Source organism: Molothrus aeneus, chromosome 4 (assembly GCF_037042795.1).
Source record: "Molothrus aeneus isolate 106 chromosome 4, BPBGC_Maene_1.0, whole genome shotgun sequence".
Classification (NCBI taxonomy): Eukaryota; Metazoa; Chordata; class Aves; order Passeriformes; family Icteridae; genus Molothrus; species Molothrus aeneus.
The window spans coordinates 44299223-44319973 of record NC_089649.1 but is presented as its reverse complement, the minus strand read 5'-3'; the positions used below and the strand labels follow the sequence as shown (position 1 = coordinate 44319973).

General features: G+C 36.1%; 1 protein-coding gene across 1 annotated transcript in view; it reads left to right on the top strand.

Annotated features, from left to right (window-relative positions):
- TUSC3 (tumor suppressor candidate 3) overlaps positions 1 to 11414 on the top strand; it is a 109167-nt gene extending 97753 nt beyond the window's left edge. The window contains exons 8-10 of the mRNA XM_066549089.1: positions 914 to 988; positions 3741 to 3831; positions 11129 to 11414. Coding sequence (XP_066405186.1) covers positions 914 to 988; positions 3741 to 3831; positions 11129 to 11144 — 182 coding nt within the window. The 3' untranslated portion in view covers positions 11145 to 11414. The remainder of the gene's footprint in view (positions 1 to 913; positions 989 to 3740; positions 3832 to 11128) is intronic.
- Positions 11415 to 20751: the final 9337 nt, after the last annotated feature.

The following is a 20751-nucleotide window of genomic DNA, read 5'->3' as shown; positions in this document are numbered from 1 at the left end:
AGCACATTTGAAGTGTCTTCTTGAATGGTGTGCATAAATAATAACATCTTATTCTTCAAGGCTGTAGTCATCATGCCCTGGGTTAAGTAATGTTGAAATCCCCAACCTTATTTGACCATCTGTAAAAGTGTGTTGAAGTTTGTCTTTGCTGCTATTGTGACCTATGGTTCTCATGATTCACACCTGCTTCAGAGTAGCATTCAGGCTTGCCTCTGTTTCAGAACAGATGTTATGCACAGTAGTAACTGTTCCTTTTTGTTGATATGGCTTCAAATAAACAATTAGGAGAATGGCTTAAGAGCTTGCTAGATTAGTGAAATTGTTTTATTGTTATGTACTTGTTCAGGTTTGTAACAGTTATAATAAGACAACAAAACACTGAAAGTGACGGAGGACTTTGCCTCTGAGATGTTTCTCTGCTAAAATGTTAAGCAATATGACACTAAAGAGCGAGTTAATGTCTTATCTAAATGCAGAGGAAGATAAACCAGTCCAACTGCTTCAATTTGTGTCACATAACCAGTGAATTGTGTGCAATTGCAGTGAATGATTTCTGGATCTTACAGTTTCTGTTTTTTAAAAATCTTTTGCTACCAATATACAGAATATTTTAAAATATTGGGGAATGGCTATTTCCATAACTGTCCAAAATTTTTGTCCTACTTGATGACTTGGCCTTTAAAACTTCTTGAACCTTCTTTGGTTTTTTTTAAATCCAGAATGTACAAAGAAATTCCTGCACATTTTTGCTATAGGTGACTGTATCGGCACAGTACAGATTGTGATATGCAGTTGTTACGTATAAATACCTACTTTTATTTTATGAACTTGAAACCTGTAGTTCATAGATGTACCTTTGTGGCTTTCTGAGGTATCCACACATCTGCTGCTTTCCTTGACAATGGCAATTCAGATGCTGCTATCACCATGGGAATGGTACTCCTGAATGAAGCTGCTACCTCCAAAGGGGATGTTGGAAAAAGGAGAAGTAAGTTGTACTTTACAGCTAAAGTAATGCTTGGACAATTAGAAGACACTGAAAAATTACAAGTGAATATCTGATTAAGCTTTCAGACAGTCTCTACTTAAACCAATTTTTACCTTTAGTTGTTTGGAAAAGAGTAGAGCATAAAAATTCTGTTGATAAAACTGCATTCACATGAAATAGTAACAGTAAAAAAATACTTTAAGCATTTTCAGCCAAAGTACAGCTTGACACAGTATCTCTACTACATTGCATAAATGCTTTTTGGCTCTTGAATTATATTAGAAGTCAGTGACATTAAAGAACAAGAGTTTCAAAACGTTTTCAGTTGACAACATCCAAAATAGTGTGAAAATTCTTTTCTTTGGTACTCTTGCGAGTATCGAGTCTCCAGAGGAAGGTGGAAGCCCAACAGTAGGTTTAATACAGAACATACCTAATCTGAAATGTCTAAAGATATTTAGCTTGAAGTGCAATTTTTAATGTTTTTCTGAATTTTGTTGGTACTCAGAATATTTGTGAGATTTTTTTCTCAATGAATCACATAAACACACAATATGAAAGTGTTTTATCCAGAATCAAACTTCCTCACTGTTATGTCAAACAAGGTTTTACTGAGTATGACATAGGTTGAAACAAAGATGCCCATCTGCCTTTGCACTTTTTATATCCCCTGACTTTTTTTTCTTATATAAGCCATTGAAGGTCTTTGGAAGATACCATATTTCCTACACTGCCTCCTCTTTCTTTTGAGGTCAGTTCTTTAGGTTCCCTGTAATACACAGTATTGCAGATAGAGCTGGCCAACCATTTTCTTTAAAAGGATTCTAGAACTCTTCATGGTAACTAGAGTGAATGGGTGAATGGCTAGAGATATCTCTAATCTATAGTAATTTGAGGCTCTCCTTCAGCAAGCTGTAGATGTGTCATTAATTGTGAATATCTTCTATAGTAGCTAGCTTTAACAGTGGTGTCAAAGTGATGCTTTAGGTTTTAGCTTTTATATTTTTCAGATTCTGTACTGCTTTAGTGTGTAGTTCTGAGCTTCATATTAAGGGATGGTAAGCTCTCTTCACAGAGTAGGTAAACAAAACAGTTCCTTTTCTAGCTTGGGAGCAAGGACAACTGATCCAAATTTCAGGTCCAAGAGCATAAACAGCGGTGGACTGAAGAGAGAACAAGAAGGATGGGACTTCATAACCTAAAGCTATAATTGGACAATTAACTCCCGTATGCAAATGGACCAGGGCATATAAAAGTGTGAGACCTTGTGACCGGTCGCCCATTTTGTGACCATTTTGGTTTATCTTGGGTGTAGCCCTGGCTGGGCTCTTGTGCTGCCCAAGGTGGATCCATTGGAGACATTAATAAATACCTACTTTATTCTTTAGCTCTGTCTAGTCTCTGTTCTAGGACAGCCTTCACAAGGTATCAAAAAGATACAGTGACATAAGTTTAATTGGAATTTGATCATAGCTCTGGGCCTGTGAACACACTGAAATATCAGTGGACTGCAGTAAAAATTCAGGCTCTTTGCTCTTTGTGGCCATTATATCAATGCTTTCTATGTATCTGCCTTGCACTGTTCATGCTTCCAGTTTATTCATCCATGCTTGTAAATCATATTTGTGAGTGGTGATTTCTTTATAATGAAGTATGTTTATTAGGTTTGTACCTGGCTAGTTTTCTCAAAATAACTGTAGAAATTTTATATTCCAGTTGACATGTGTCACTTTCCACATGGTCAGTTTTAATGAAAAAATGCATCATTGTCAGTTTCCTTCGCTTCATGTTTTCTCATCCTTCGCTCAAAGGCAGCACACTTTTGAAGCATGAATATTGCAATTAAACAGCAAGGAGTTGGCTGAAGTAGGAATAGTATAAGAAGAGGAATTTTTAAAATCAAAGTAGCTCACTAGAATCAAAATGTTATCTAATGCAGATGAGCTGCATCTCAGTTTGGAACATGTGCCCCTTTTTAAAAAAATTACTTACTTGCAGTAGAGTGGGCTATCACAATCAAGAAGGTTTTATGCTATTAGTGCACAGGATGCCAACAGATGTTCCAAATTTTGTTTGTTAATTTAAGCATTTACTTTGTTAGTTCATTCTTTATCTGAAAAGATGCAAAGCACTTTCACCTGGATGGTATCAGAAGATCTGCATCATTGTTACTTACCTTCAGAACCTGAAGATTTATATTGCTAGTGAGCTAAGAGTAAAAAGTAATTTGGCTGCCAGCCTTGGAACTTAGAACAATGACATTTTTAGCTATTAGTAACTAGATAAAGTAGTTACTAAGCTGCCTTTACAACTACTTCAGCCATAGATGGTTGGCTAGAGACATGATTCCATTAGTCAAGGGACATTTTTCTAAATAGATTTTTTTTTTCCAAAAAGAACAAGCAAATACCTGAAATGACATTATTTGATATGTATAATTTAATGGGCTATTAAATCCATTATCAGCGGTAAGGTGTTTGCATCCACATACATTTGACTTTCAAATTTCTGCTTTTTTCTTGAAAATACATTTGCCCTGACAGGTTATTTTTTCCTAATAACCATAAATGTTATTTCCATATCTGTTTGAAATCCTGTCAGAAGATAGTGGGCTTCAGTAGTCAAGGCAGTAACATTTTGTGTTTAACTGTGTCAGAATTCTCTATAAATGATTGACATAAATAATATTGTTTGTAGAGATTGCAGTTTTAAATCTTTTATGTGCTAATAAACAAAGTTATTTTCTTTCCAGTAATATGTCTGGTAGGCCTTGGTCTTGTGGTCTTTTTCTTCAGCTTCCTGCTGTCGATATTTCGCTCCAAATACCACGGCTACCCATACAGGTAATCTGTCTTTAAATTCTCATCCTATAGACTGTAATAGCTCTGTAGAAGTTTAAGAATTGCTTTCAGCTAAACAATCTTTAATCTTTACCACTGAAGTCAATGGAAGGTGGTAGAAGCAGGAAGAATGGTGATTAATTTAAACAACCCAAAAAGGACTGGAATGCAACTGTTAAAGCAGACCAGTTAAAAGGGTTTGAGCACAGATGTGTGACATACGCAGTGCCCCCCTGAAAAATGCAGAAAAAAAACATGCTTTGGTTTGTAAGGCTTTATTAGATTTTTATTTTTGTATAACTAAGATGTACTTAAGACAGGGCAGAAAAAACAAAGCACTGTATGCTGCTAAAATTTGACTTCACTAAAAGTACCCTTTTCTTTTGTCAGCCGCACCATGCAGGAGAGAAAGGATTATAGTTTTTCTAAATTATACATAAACCTGTCAGTTAAACAGCTGCAATTTTTCTGACAAAGGAAAAAGTAGATTTCTCTGATTAGGCCACATGATTAGAACAACAGCCAGTTTTGTATTTTTTGTTATATTCCACTAAAAAGGATTCAGCCTTGCAAAGCCAACTTAGATGTAACATTTCAGCTATAACCTTACAATTTTTCTGTTAGTTTTTGCTCTAAGACTTCAGAACTATTTTCATTTTTACAGAGCTTGGTCTCTTTATGCCATTTAATTGACATTTAGGTTGCTTCAGATTAGTTTTATTATTTAATAACACCATACTGAAGAAAAGGAAACTCTTTCTGTTTTAATATGTGCACAAGGTTTGCTCCTGCTTTTTAGTAATTTCTGCTAAGGAAAGAGGTCTGTAAAGGACTCAGTAGCATCATACTGCAAAGTTTCATCAGTATGAAATTAATAGCCATTTGGGATAGACTGTCCTGCTTCTCACCATCCTCTCTGGAGATTACTTCTAGCTTGACTGAGTTGGGGTGAAAGGCAGGATACAGTTTTCCTAAGTGTGAGGTTTTCTTACCTTCCATTAACTGTTTAAGTCTTAAACTTTAAAGAAGCAGGATTTATGAGCTTAATCTGCAGCTGAAAGCTCACTTGAGAAGCACTGCCAAAGAATGGCAACCCATGGTCTGAGCTCCCTTCTCCACTTAATAAACTTCTCATAACAAGTTTATTAAATGGAGAAGGCGATGGTGGTGGCATGTTCCTTGCCATGCAGTTTATCAGTTACTAAAGAGAACCTGACAATTGTACTAGTTTCACTTTTAGTTCATATTAGGAATGTTCATATCACTTATAACATCATGCTTATATATCTGTGCCAGACCTTGCATTGCTTTTGTGAAAGTTTGCAACAGGGGATTTTGGCTGCTGCCTGATACCTAGGATGTCTGGTGCTGAGCAGCATTGTGAGCATTAGTGTGCTCTGTGAGTTTGCATGCCAACACCATACCACTGGTGTTAGTGCAAACTCAGTCACTGAATATATCTTGTAGTATCAGGTGTTATAAACTTTGGGAATCTTAATTTAAATAATGTAGGGCTTTTCTCTCTTCTCTTGCTAATCTGTTTGCTGTAAATGCTAGGTGGAGTAGAGTTTTAAATTTTATTCTCCCCACAATTAATCTAGAATTTATTGAAATACCAGATGTCTTTTAATGGGAGTGTCTAGCAGAAGTTGGAGGCCTATGTAGATTTCATACTTCTCTTTTATTATCCAAGCTAAGAATAAAGGAGAGGATGATTTGGGCTAGGGGGCAGAATTCTAATAAAAGCTTATTCATTTGATAGGTGATACATATCAAAAGTGTACCTGCTAGTATGCTAAAGCTGGTTAAAAAATAAATAAATCTGGGACAATGAAAAAGGATAATTCATCACAATCCTGATAAAATAAAGTAGTGCCATATCATGTTGTTACTGTGAAGAAATTACTAGATCCATAAACCAAATTCTGTCTTAAGGAGCTAATTAGACTCAATACCATAACTTATAAATCAAGTAAATTCATAAAGAAATGAACAGTGTTTATGCCTAAACTCATAGGAAACATTTAATAGCTGGGTAAGTGTGATGCAGTTTTCTTGGGGTTTTTCAAATACTGTTACTGCTTCTTCATAATTACGCAAGATCTTTTGGGCTTAGTTGGTCTGTCCTGGATGGTTCCAAGTCTTCCTGGTAATAAATTAATCATTCAATCTTAAATCCTCACTCAATCTTAAATCCTCACAATCGTCTAGTATTGGAAGCCATCACTAGAGCTGATCCTTTTGCTCTGCTATTATCAAATTTCATTTACTCATTTAAAATGTAAATGTGTAATTTATTTATCATGTCCTTTTCAGTGCTAAATCTTTCATGTTTCTGTTGGTCTCTTGGGTAGCTCTGACCCAATTTGCTGTTATTTTAAATAAACACTGTTGATTATTTGACACTTCAGTGGTCACAATGTATCATCTTCTTCACAATCCCACAGCATTTTTTAGAGAAGCCTCTATGTTTCTTGTGGATAGTTCTTAGGAATTTTAATGAATATGCAATGCACTGAGGAGGACCAAGTATATAAACTCTTATTTTCTCTTTCCTCTTTTAATTTAGTATCTTGCATTTTGACTTCAGTCTTATGTGCTGAAATACATTAATCTTCTTGTCTGAATTCCTTAAGATCTTCCTAGAAGTTCCATTTCCACACCTCATCAATTGATCCCAATGCAGATATATCTTAAGATGTGAAATATGTCTATCCTTTTCCTTTCACTGGTTGTAGATTTCACCTTGAAACTCTCAGTCTTTATGTGATGAATTGTCCTCAGGCTAGTAAAGCTTTGCCTTTAACAATATTAACAACAATGCATACTAATGATCTGTCAGGGAAAAAGTGACATTATGTTGGCCTGCCTAAAGCAGCAGTTAAAGAAAACTGAAATTGCTTTAATGCTATATGCATGACCTCGAGCATCAACTTCCCTATCCTACTTAAAAAAGAAAAGAATTCAAATGTCCTAAATTGTTTCCATTCTCTGGCATTGAACAGCCAAGTCAGTTCTTTGTGAAATATCACGCATTGGTAAGAAGTGAAACAATAACACAATCTGCTGTGCATCTTCTTTTCTGCAGCGGCCTCCAGGTAGCGAAGATAACTCAAAACAGAGCTGGATAAACATAAAGCCACAGTCAAAAACTGGAAAAAAAAAATTATTTATTTTTTTAATGGGGTCTTTTAAGGTGCTCTTTAGAGGACATGTATATAGGAAGGCACAGTAATTTCAACAGACTTTTTGATCCACTTCAGACATTCCCAATTCTGATTTGATTCTTTCTTTCACAGGATTTTCTTCTTGAAGGCTAGTATTGGGCAAAAATTGTTTCTTTAATATGCTGGTAAAATACTCTTACACAGTATAGCATTGAAATGGGAAAGGTGATTCAAAGTGGGGGTCATCATGAAGGTTACTCACTAAGCAAATACAATCATGATAGATGAGCTCACATGCAGCAAATCTTTCTGCTAGACCCATTTTTGCCATGGCAGGAATTTTTCATGGCTGTATTAATCTACCTTTTTATGGGAACGAGATGAAATTTTTCATTTTGCTAAAACTTTCACTTTAATTGATATCATTAACTATTGAAAGATTATGTAATAATTTTATTTTATACTCTTGAGCATTTTTTCTTTATAATTATTTCTGGATAAAACAAGTGTTTTGATATATCTTGGACAATGTTTTTAGGAAGCCTTCTCACCCTATTATTTAAAGTGAATAAATGATATGTTAAATATCAGATATACTCAGTGACTGAGCAATAAAATGTAATTATAACAATACAGAATTTCATCTGTCATCTCATACACATGGGAGTGACACAGAGACTGTTCTTCACTATATGCCAAAACCATGAACTCTAAGTTGACTTTGCAAGTCAGGAAAGAGCTTGGCTCTCTGGAAACCACACCTTAGGCAGTTTCAGCCCAAAAAGCATACAGATTATGAAAAAGAATGAGAGAGCATGCTAAGAACAGAAGATATCAGTACATAAGCACAGTATTGTATTATTGGGAATTTTAAGCATGTAAATATTTGTTACACTGCTTCAAGAGGATGCAGAGAAAAGTTTCATCCACGCTTTACTGGTATTAAAAACATTTCTTGCTTTTTTCTTTTAGCTTTGGCTGCAACCTAACTGCCCTAGATTGCTTTTTCTGCTTTATTTTCTGAATGAAACTTCTAGCACAGTTTCATTACTCTTAACACTTTAAATTGTTCTTTCAAGCCTACATTTTATCATTAGTTGTTTTAATCTCAATTTAAATGAAATAAACACCTGAACATATTCTATGTTTTCATAATTATTCATTAAGTAGATTTTGAATTTTTTTAGAACCTGCCTTGCAGTTGAATGTTTCATTATCCAATTATCCTTCATAGCCATTATATTTCAGAGTAATAAGAGTAACGTGAACTTTTTTTAGTTAAACCATAAAAAATAATCAGCCTTCTGAACTATGTATTGATGGAACAGAAAATACATATTCTTTATTGGCTAGAAGAGAAAATGAACTAAGCTGTGCAAAGCATGATAAATAAGAGATGCCTTATTTTCATCAAAAACCCATAAATGTTAAGTCAGACATAAAGTATTCATTTATTGCTTGGGGAAGGGCAGTCAATGCAACAGGACACACAAATTGTAAGATGCCCCAGAGCTTGAAAAATCCTCACATTCACTGTATACACATCTACCCCATGTTGTAATTAAATTAGTTTCAGTAAAGAAATCCTATATAATATTGAAATTACATGCAAGTGAATAAAATAGAATAGTTATTTCTTGGAAATATACTGGAAAAATATTAATACTTAGAAAAAATAGCATCTACAGACATATGAAATTAAATTTATTAATAAACATGAGCATACTACTAGCAGCTTTTTAGATATTTCATGCACAATTAAATTTATTAACCTTAAGTTTATGAATTGGCAAACCTACTTCTGATAAATACCAGGATTCAAAATTTGATCTATAGTGTCCAGCAAAACTGCCTACTTTCTTTAAAACAGCAGAAATCAAGATTATTTTAAAAGACAGGAAAACAATAATATACAGTTGTCAAAACAAAGCCTTTACATTTAGTATTTTCTATACTACTACTATTAATGTGGCTAAACAGTATGTTTTCAAGAAAAAAGCTGCCCGTGAAAATGGAAGACAACACAGTACAGTCTCCCTCTATTCATGTAAACCATATAACAGCATGTTGAATTCATGAAAAGTCACAAACCTCCATATTCTTCTCTGTGTGAAGTGTCAACATCAGTGCTGTTTTCTAATCCTTTAAAAATGGGAGATCTGAATGCTAGATGTCTGCGTCTGTAGCAGGTCTCTTACTGTGGCAAACAGTTTGGATGCTCTTCTCCCAGAAGGACCTTGCTTCTGTGATTTTCTCCATTTAAAATGCCTCTTCTTGCTTGTATGCCTTTCCTATAAGTCTGACAGTCTGCCATTTACTTTTACCTATTTCTATCCATTCCCATCTAGTTTATGTCTTGAGGGGCACAGTTTGTCCAGGCTTTCCTGTTCTGCTGCACCCTGTCTTGCAACATGTTTTCTTCTATCTATCTGCAGATCTATCCCAACAGATATTGTCCAGTTTGTTACTCTTGATTTTTAGAAACTGCCTGCCCCCCATCTCCTCCTTTGTGGCTACTCTATGGTTTTTTCATGGGATTTTGGCTTTTTGTATTTTCCATAGAGTCAAAGAATAGCTAGGGTTGAAGTGACTCCTAGAGATGAATCACTCTTCTAAAGTAGGTTCACTTATAGCAGTTTGAACAAGATCACTTCCAGGCAGGTTTTTTGACAGGAAGAGCCTCCACAACCTCTCTGGATAGCCTGTTCCACTGCTCTCTCACTCTTGAAATAAGAAAGTTTGTCCTCATACTCAGATGGAAATTGATGTGTTTCAGCTTTCTGCCTACACTTGTTTTAGATCTTTCAGTGTTTCTTTTGTCTACATTCTGTGTCGTGTCTCTTAGCTGCTAAAGGTGCAGTTCCCTTATAGGCAGAAAGTAAGGATCAATAGCTGTGGTAGAAGCATGTTGATCCAACTGCTGTATTTGTATTTCTTTGCTGTTACTTACTGAGTCTTTTACAGCTCTTAAGCCTATCAATGCTAGGCTTAAGAAATCTTCAGCCCTTCCCACTCTTCTCTCCAAACTTTTTCACTACTATTAGTCCTCTCTCTTCTCCTCTCAGATCCTTTCCTGTACATGGCCTTACACATCTGTTCTAGACCTGGGTTATGTTTTCAGTCATATGTGCTCAGCATTCCTACTTCCCCCTTCAGCCCTCTGCAATTCTCTCCATGAAGTAGTTCTTGCTGGCTTTTCCCCGTCATTAATCCCTTCACCCCCAGCACCAGACAGTCGCTGTCTGTTTTGCCTTGCTTTGTATGTCTTGCCTAATGAGCTTGTCAGCTTTTTGCAGCAGTGAACATCTTTATACTGATACAGTCTCTTAAGCTTGTGGCACTTGTATTTATGTTTTGTAATGATTAATTATTGCCATGAATGGAAAAACTGGTGAAATTACTACAGCATGTATGCTAGTGCACACTGCATATCTAGGAGTTGAAAGACCTACCAGGCAAAGCTAGAGGCAGTACTTTCATTTAGCAGTTCCTAGCTTGTGTGTTTGTACAGTTAGTCCATAGTCTTGCACAAGTCTCTGTCTCTCTGGGTTCCCACTTCCCAGTCTATGGGATTTGGTAAAGTACTTAGAAAGGTGTGACACACAATATATTCTACATTTTAAAAATAAAAAGTTTCCTTCCAGATGTAAAGAAACAGCAATGTCATTGGAAATGTCTTAATTTATTAAAATATTAAGAATTTAAGAGTCTGCAACCCTACAGAGCCTTGCCAATTGCTCTATACTCTCCCAACTCTGGGGCCACTTCAGCAGTAAAAGAAGATGGTTTGAAATAAACCTGAAACATCCCCTGGGAGAGATTTCTCACTTCAAGTAATAAGAACAGATGCAGAACTTGATTAAAGAGAACAGATGTTTGAAGAGCGTTTTTCTTTTTAATTTTTTTAAATAGGCAAATTTAAGTTTCAATCACTTATGTTTTATTTGATAACTTTCATGCTTGCTTAGTAATTACTAAATGGAATATAAAAACTTAAGAGATTATTACACAAATGTCAAATGACTTTTCAAATTAATGTTTTGAAGTCCTTATTTATTATTCTTTTCAAATTATTTTGGTGCTATGTTTTATATGCATTTTTCAGCATTTAATCATGTTTTCTTTCTTTTCAGCTTCTTAATTAAATGAATTCAAGTGGGATTCACTTAGAGCTGCTTACCGTGAAGATAAGCTACAACTGCTATTTTCAGCTCACCAATGTTACATGTATTCAAGAATCTTTTGTTGGTTCATCTGTTTTTGTGATAATTTATATAGTATCGTGATAGAGAAATGAATGCAGTTTTATGCAATGAATGCATAATTTATAGAAACATATAGTAAATATCTCATTGGGAAGTGCTAAAATGCTATGAATATAGTGTGCTCAAGAATTTAAATAAATTTCAGTATAATGGGCTTCTGTTTAAGTCTTCCTTATTAACTGTACTACATGGATCCAAAGGGTATTTCTGAGATTTTTCACCCAAAGTTTGTTTTGAGATGTGTTTTTGAACTGAACAAAATAACATCAGTTCTTTAGCTACAATTAAGAGATACACCCTGGTGGAAACTATTATTTAATGACTACACCTTACCCTCACTTTGCTTTGTAACAGAGTATTTGTATAGAGTCTCTGATCAACTCTGACATGCTGAGCCATTAACATAAAATTCTATTCTACACATTTTCATCCTGTATTTCTTTTCCTGACTCAGCAGTGTGTAGAACACATACAAGTTCATCTTTCTCTTATGCCAAAGGATGAAATTCATAATGGAATTCATTGTGTTACAGCAGTCAGAACTCAGATCCTTTTAAGCTGAATCTGTGGTGACAAAATGGGAGGGTGGGGAGCAACAATATTTTATAACCTAAAACATGCTTATTTTCTGAAGTAGCAACAGGAGGAAGGTATTACTCAATGATGCTTGTAACACAGTACAGGTGAGTCTACTGGAACTGGGGTTACAGAAGTAGCCAGTTTTGTGTGTCCACTGAGCTCTGTGAAAAGCCTGTATAGGAATTAGTAATGCCATTCAAATGCCATTTTTTAGCAGTTCACATCTCATATTATGTGAATTACTCATAAATCCTTGTATACACCTACATAGTATATTCTCAGTAGCTCAGGAAACAACAACCATCACAAGATACTTTACCTCAGTCCTACTTCTTTTCCTCCCTACTGGCAGTTTTCCAACTGGAACTTTTTCAAGTACCAATTCTCTGTCAGTAGCATTAGGAATTTCTTCATTCATAATATAAAAATGCATCTAGGAGGAGAAGATTGACTAGACTTTACAAAACTCACTTCATCTTATGTATTTACTATTTCTTTTCCAGAAATACTGGTATGTTAAGAACTGGGAAACATTTTTGGACAAGAAAAAAAAAAGAGGAAAGACAGCTTATATCTTACACAAAACCAGAGCAAGACCTACTCGTTACCCTAGTGAAAACACTAGAAGGTTGTAGAGCAATATTTAAATTATAAGCTGAGTAAAAACAAACTCAAAACACCTGGTTCACTGACTGATATGGACTGTGAAGGGGGTTGCAGCCTTTTCAGAGATGCTTCAGCTGTTATTCAGGAAGACAGATCAGCTTGCCCATGATTCCAGTTGAGTGGCATGTGCCAGTGCATGAAAGCCAGGACAGGTTTGCAAGACCTTTATGTCAGTGGTAGAGGCTTGAGAAAGGGATGGAAAAATTAAGTTGTATGGTATTCAACAACAGCCCTGGTATAACAAGCATTCAAAGCCTGGGTAGGATAATAAATAAATCACTAGGACAGTTATCAGGCTAATGACTTAAGGATGGCACAGCTAGATCTGCAGGTGACAGAGTGGGGCTGTATGAGAAAGATGACATAGAGTGTGACAGCATAGACATCTTACAGGAAAAACAAGAAGCAGAGCAGTAAGTCTCCATGGTTGGAAGTTGTATTCTAAAAAAAGAATTAGAATTGTGCTGCTTGATCAAGATGACAAGTGACTAGAAAGTGAAAGAAGAAAAAGTGCAAGTTTCAGACAGGAAGTAATAGTTAGAGATCTTAAGACCTTGTGCTAATGAGACTAAATATTTCAGCTTATGATGAGGTAAAGCATTCCAGTGACACATGACTGCCTGCTGGAACAGCTAATAGATCTCACATAATATTCAAATCAAAAGCAGCAGCTTGAGTAATGCATGGGTGCTAACATACTATGTAAGAGTTATTCATGGGATAGCTACTCTGTAACAAGAACCACAGTACAGTATGGTACATGTTGTTGTAAAACAGGACAAAGTGAAATCTGAAATAATTTGGAGTATATTAGAAATAAAGGCAGCTAATAATGCAAACAAACCTACCCCCCTCAAACAACAACAAACAATAAGCAAAAAGTGAGACACCTACAAACAGCCTGGTGGCTGTTTAATATTTCATTAGAAGCACAGATAAAATATGTGCCACAATTAAAAGAAATAAAAAACACAGCAGCACACAGGTCAAGTGTAAAAACAACAGGTTCAAAAAAATCATCTGAAAATGATGCTCATCATGGTAGCACAGGCTTCTTAAAATACACCCAAAGCAGGGAACTAGTCAGAGTTGATGACAAAGGTGTAAGAAGGGGCACACATTGATAAGGACTGTGACAGAGAAGCCAAATTCTCTGCAGCAGCTAGGCCAGAAGATTTAGGTCAATATGGTCTGGCACACTATGTATGATTGTTTTAAATAGATAAGCTAGGTGCTGGTAAGATCTTGGGACCAAATGGCATTTATCAAAGAGCTCTGAAAGAAATCAAATGTGAGATTGCAGAACTGCTGAGCAAGGTGCCTTTACCTATCATTACAGATTGCCTCTGTGTCAGAGGCCTGAGAGATGGCCAACACAGCTGTCACCTACAAAAAGGAGAGTCTAGAGGGAAAGTTAAGCTACAGACCAGTGAACAATTTCCAGTCCTGATGGGATGGTCTAGCTGGCAATAAAGAATAAGGTTACTGAGAGCAAGGATAAACATAGTCATCTGAAAAAGGTGTAGGACTTGTATAAAGGAGAATTTAGGTTCACAAAGCTTGTAGATGGCTAAAATAGTGTCTGAAAAGCACAAGGATAAAAATCCCTTGGTAAGGATTTATTAAAGAACCTAATATAGAATTGGAAAAGATGTCCTTCTTGAAAACCCAATTAAGACACCAAGAGAAGGATAGGGCTTAATGGGCACTAAAGTCAGAAATACATCCTTCCTGAAAACTAGTGCTGGGACCACTGGAATATATCTTCATCAGTGATGTGTAGAAAATGCATGGGCAGTGCAACCTGTGTTACAGATAAGCTCACAGTACTGTGCTGAGGGAGAAAAGTCCACCAAAACTTTGATGGGTAAGACTGGGGTGTTTTAAAGGGTAAAAACTTGGGAATACATCTAGAGAAAAATAAATACCTTGTTCAGCTAACACTCAGGAAAAAGATGTAAGTGAATGAATTTTAGCAGAGTTGTCAGTGTGTGCTGACAGCCAAAGAGGAGATGTTTTGTGTCATCAGTAGAGGGGTTTGGGTAACATTACAACTACACAAAACCTTTGTGGATTCCTGTTGAGTTCTGTATGTAGCTCTGATCCACACATTCCAAAGACTCAGCAGTTCAAGGTACAAGTGGAGATAAGCAAGCAGTGTCTCTTAAAAGAGCTCAGATTCTAAATAAGCAGGAGTATGGTACTAAAAAACCTAAAGACACTTTTCACTAGTTCATGTTTGCAGCAGTGGACACCTAAAAACTTTTAATAAAAGAAATCCCTACTTGAGGATCAAAGTATAAGAGATTCATAGAAGCAAAACCCTGCAAAAGAAAATGTAAAAAAAAAAATTAAAAAAAATCACTATACTTTTTTCAATTAAATTTAACTCCGGATACTCTTCAGAAAACCCAAATAAATCTCTCTCCACAGTGATGTTAAGTGGCATTAACAAGGTTCAGTGTCCTGTTAAGGACCTAGAAATGACCTCCACATGATTGCAGGTTTCTCATCAGGCAGAGTCACACACGAATTCAGGACCTCATTGTTAAATAATTTAAGCTATCCTTTGAGCAAGTTAGAAACTCTGGGAGTTATTTTTCCAATTCTTTGTAACACATGAACAATTGAGTATGATCTTGCTGTATATGTTTGGTAGTACTGAATAACTATATTCAAGAGAAAAATGTAATATAGATGTACTCTCTAGTGTTAGCTGAAGATTTTTTACTCTTATTGAGGTTTTTTACTCACCTATATTTCTGTCCTAGAGAATTTTGACTCCTATATCTTTCATTTCCCAATGCACACACACACACATACAAAAGAATGCCTCATTAGGAGTTCTTAATGAAAAGACTTCCTGTTGGAACATCTCAAATCCAAGAGCAGACATTCTCCTATGCTCAGTCCATGTATGAACAGGAATCCTATGTTTTTCTCTGAACTATGGATACATGCTACACACACTAAGAGCTATACAGTTTCAGGGCTTGTTGTCTGTCATGTGGCAAACTGAATCCCCATCATCCATAAAGATAGGTCAAGCAACTCAAGTCTAAGTTTCTTTGACATTGTGATATGGAGACAGAGGAACAGAATTTTATGGAGTTGTTTTTAATTTTATGTTACCTATGCTAAAAATGTAAATTTGATGTCCTCCATTTACCCCAGTTAGCTATACCACTATGCACCAGATAGATGACATGAATAAGCAACCCCAAATTTATTTCTTTTTGCAACACAATAAATGTATGATGCCCAAAGAAGCATCAATCTGTATTTTCCAGGGATGTTTTACTCTCCATTAACACAGGTCTGTATATTTTCAGATTAGTAGCTTTCATAACATTAGTCAGTGCTGGTCCCTCTAGAAGTACTTGAATGAAATAGGGAATATTTTTCTGGTTTGTATTTAGCCTTTCTGCCTTGCATTTTAAAAATGCATCACAAGTATACAGAGTAATGAAGAAGCCTTAGAAGTTCCAAAGTTGGAAAGCTTTGTTTTATCTTCTAATAGTTACATTTTTGCTCCAGGAGTCTTACTCTAGAGAGAAAAAAAAGCCCGAAGGTAAATCATTACCAAGCAGTGCTTCAGGCAAAAACAGTGCAAAATAAGAGTTTATCTAGGCTGTAGAGCACGCTCTACCATAAGTATTTGTTTCCCCTCCAGTAGCACTTGGTGCAGGAGTTTCATTCTTTGGTTTTAAGAATAAAGAACAGGAAGCTTTATATTGTGTTTAAGAAGCTGATTGAGTCCTGTTCAGTTTTAGTTTGTTTTGTAATAGTATGTAATGTCATTAGAAATGGAGTCATTTAGCAGAATGAAGGTAAACATTCTGCTAAATTACTCAATTGCTAATGAAAATATTTAGTTTTAAATTCTTTATCTAATTATTTAGCTAAATAAATAAATTTATTTATCTGAAAATATTTTCATTGGTCAAAGCTAGTGGAAGTTATTGTTAGTATTAGAAGAAGGTTGCAGCCAGTTTTTGGCCTCAAGAGGGCTATCTACCATCAGCACATCTAATAAATCTCCTCAATTCTGACTTTGGATATGGCCATCTATCTGTGCCAATAAAGTCTTTCACTAGTCAAGGCATTTGAAACTAGGAATAATCATACCTGGTGCTGAACAACCTTTATCCCTTCCTTTTCTATAATTTCTCACTCTCCTCAGCTGTGTTTAAATAACTCTTTCCTCCACCTCCATCTTGGATAAAGCCAAGGCGGGTGGATGGCCCAGCTATCATGGCACTCAAAATCCTCATCAGATAATTGCTGTTCAGATGCCCTGTTTTCTCCAGGCTTTTGAATCTTTATCTCACCACTTCTAAGCTCAACTGGGTTGTTCTGTGACTTCTCAGAGAATTCCACTAAGTCAGAGGGGGCTAGCCCCAGGCCAAAGCTCCCTCTCCTCCTACACACATATCCCATGACTGCCTGACCCAAGCAACCTCTTTTCCTTACCAGCTTCCCTGCTGGTCTCCTTCTAAGGGGATACTCTTAGAAGAGATCTGGGCTGGCCCAATTCCCCTGCACTTTGAAGCAGAATGATCTTTCCTTACCACAGCTTGCATATTGTAAAACTCCAAGAGGAAACAAAGCTAAAAATCAGCCTCTGCTGTACAGAGACGTCAGTCCAGAGACCTTCCTGCAGTTACCAGTCCATTTGTTTCTAGAGGACAGGCTTAAAGCACAACAAAATAACAGATACAGCTTGGCAAAAATAAAAGTTTTCAAACGGTATTTTTCATGCAGACATGCAATTACTTGCAACTAAAATGTCCAATTAACATACAATGCAACAAAAACTCAAATACAGAGAATATGTAGGAAGAGCAGAGTAAGCATTTCTCCAGCACTTCTCATTCAGGAAGAGCAGGACATAGTCACAGTTCATTGCTTTATAATGCTGCCTCTGTCCTGAAGCCACTGGAGGTTCATTTCAAGCTTACCCTCACAGCTCAGTTATTTAAAATTTTTTATAAGTTCTGGGAATTTTAATGACCATTTTAAATGCCTCAAGTTAAGACATTACTGATAGTAATGGTACAACTTCATCCTATATCCCTTCTGTAATCACATCTGTCAAAACATTAGCCCAGCCCTCCCACAAGAGCTATCTTACTGGAATTTCCTTAAAGGAAGATTTCCTGCTAGGCCTGTAGCTTCTTCCCCAGACTGGTTTCACAAAAAAAAAAAAAAAAAAAAAAAAGAAAAAAAAAAAAGGTAAAACAGTGTCTAAACCACAGGCACACACATTACAGAAAATCTGAAGACTGCATCTTAGTTCACAGAATCAAAATAGTGAAAGCATTCATCCCAGTGCATTATGACAGCTATTATGAAAACAGCCACTATAATGTATAATTAAGGCAGACATGTAACAATAAAAAAATCTAGCCCCCACAGATCTGGAAACAGGGTTTTTTCATGCTTTGAACTGTTGCCAGGTGAGGCAATTCTTAAGAGGGTCAAGAAAATTAGTCTTAAATGGCTACGTAGCTAAATATCAAAATATCATAAGGTCCTAAGAGCTCTGTCCCCACAGAGACTCCTGCTAGGAGAAATGTGAATATAATATTCCTACAAGTACCCTACACCTTTTTTCCTATGTATTCAGGGACATTTTGAATGCCTCTAGAGACTCTGTTTATTATAAAATTTAGTTTCACGAGAAACTGAAAAAACCCATTTTGATCACTATGAGCTCTTCAAAGAAGTTCATAGTATTACAAGGCATAGCACAATAAGCCAAGGAGTCCACTATCCCATAATAAACCTCTCTGTCCTTAAAATCCCCTAATCTAATGATCTTTCTTTCAGCCTTCCTTTCTTGCTAAATCTTAGGTACATTAAAAAGCCCTCCAAATTTCCTGTTCCTTCAAGAGACTCTCTACTGCTAGTAGTGCACAAGTATCATCACTTTTCTTTCTGAAGTGGCTTGGTACTTTCAAGTGTCATTCACATTGAGAGATACCTTAAGAAGTGCATTAAGAGACTTTGTTTTCACTTGGTTGTGCTTTCTGGGTCACACTTCCTTTAAACACCTCTTCTGTCTGATTCATTTCAGGAAAACATTAACATTTAATGTCATTACAGGCTTAAGTAGATATTTATCATCCTCCTGAGGAAAGGAATTTCCTTTTTGCAGGCTGCAATTTTTGTGACACTAATATAAATCAACACTGAAAGGTGCTCTAGTGTGTCATGCATTAATAAAGACAAAAAACTAGGCAAGATAATAGAGATAAATGAAGATGTATAACAAAATGGCTTGAAACAGACTAGCTTTCAGCACAATTTTCAGGTGGGGCAAGGCAAGCAGCAGTTCTCCCAGGACTAGTCTAAAAGCAAGAGTACTGCTCAATATTTAGATTTATAATATTGTTATGTCAGTGGATTTAGCAGTAAATTACAGATACAAAATGTACTCTTAATACACACCAGCTCTCAATTATCACATGCTAGCTGCAATTAAATAACAAGTTTCCTGGAGTCTACTTGCCGTACTTCCCAAACCAATGTTTGCATTATGAAGAAATAATGGAATTAGGTTTCATTCTCCCCATAAATATTACTTGTATTCAGATATTCTGAATTCAGTTTAAATAAATCCTTTATTTAAACTTTACAGGTTAGTTGCAGTCAAGAGTATCAGGTATTCAGGTAAGTACCTGATAAGTCTACTCCTAAATAAAATAAATAAACAAGAAAACTGTTCTGTATGTGTGTATGTATGATGTAAGGAACTCCTGGCATTCAGTTCTCAGTACTAAAATATGCACGAAGAACCCAACTGCACTATTTTTACAAGGCAGAACATAAAATTAAGTTTTTACATAGTACTGGTGATAGGAAATGTCTGGGAGGAGCTCATTCAGCAGAAATTCTCTACAGAGAGGATGCTGTGTGTGATTTGAGTTTATCAGAACAACCGTAGGAGTAATTTGGCTTGTGGATCTGACATGCAGCCTTCTATGTAATTAGGATTACAGCTTTATGAGATACAAAATAATGAATAATCCTGGCTTATAAAAGCAACAATTACATTTTACATTAAGCTTTTCTTATGTAAAGTAGTTGTCTTTCTACTTAGGAATAATTGATTGGTTTCCAATTTGCTTAGTTTAGGAGACTGCTGGGCTGAGTTCTTCATGCATGCTACCAGCAGGCGCACATTTGTGCTAATTATCAGTATCATCTTCAAAGTCCTGATAAAAAGTGTCATGGCAAGAACAAGAGTATTTAGTGCTTCTGATAAAGAAATTAAATCAAGCTTACAAGTCTCATAATAGAAAGCAACTTTGTATTTACTAGTTACATCTCCTATACTTTCCATTGCAGTTACTAGTTTCAACACTGGACTATAATAGGAACAGAGATCCGGGAACATGAAATATAATAACATGGAAAATTTCCAATTATAAACATAAGTTATGAATTTCCAGTATTTGCAAGCAGATGTGAACTCCAGAAGATGGTAAAGGTAACTGGAATGTAAACAAATGCAGTGGATCAAAACAAAAATAGAAAAACCCCAGTGCATCTCTATACTGATTTTTCCCTCCAGCTGGGTGTAGTTGCATGTCTCAGGTGTTGTGATGGAAGGCACAGGCTGCTTTGCTCCCAGCCAGACACAAGGCCATGAGTGAAGGACGTGGCTCACTCTCCAAGGGTGCTGCACCTCCTGTGCTGGCACAGTGTCAGGCAGCAGGCTGAGGAGAGGCAAAGGCAGCCAAGTACCTACAGCACAGACTGACATTCAAGGCACTCTTAAGAGATATGATGCATACCTAAAACCCAGATATGTTAGAGCTCATCCTGTACAAGGAGAACACAGCTAATTTTGTGGGGTCTAAGAAAATCATCCATTGAGCAAGGATACAGTGGGAAAGATAATTCTTGGTTAAATGGCTCATGTGTTTGTCTGTTTTCATCACAGCTCCACATAGAGTACCTTCATAAAACTCTGCCTTTAAAAACTGCGTGGCCTTTGTCATCCTAACTTCAAGGAGAGTATAGAAACAACTCAATTTCAGCTATCTCTGATCAAGAAAATCAGGAATCTCAGATAGATGCAGCACTTGAAATGGCTTCACATGTCCCATACAGCAATTCTGACAAGGAGACTTGTTCTTTGTCTTTTTGGTTCCCAGCATAACACAAAAAAGTCTGAGTCTACAGGATATGCAAAGGAGTGTTTTGATAAAGTTATAACAAACATTTACATGAATGTT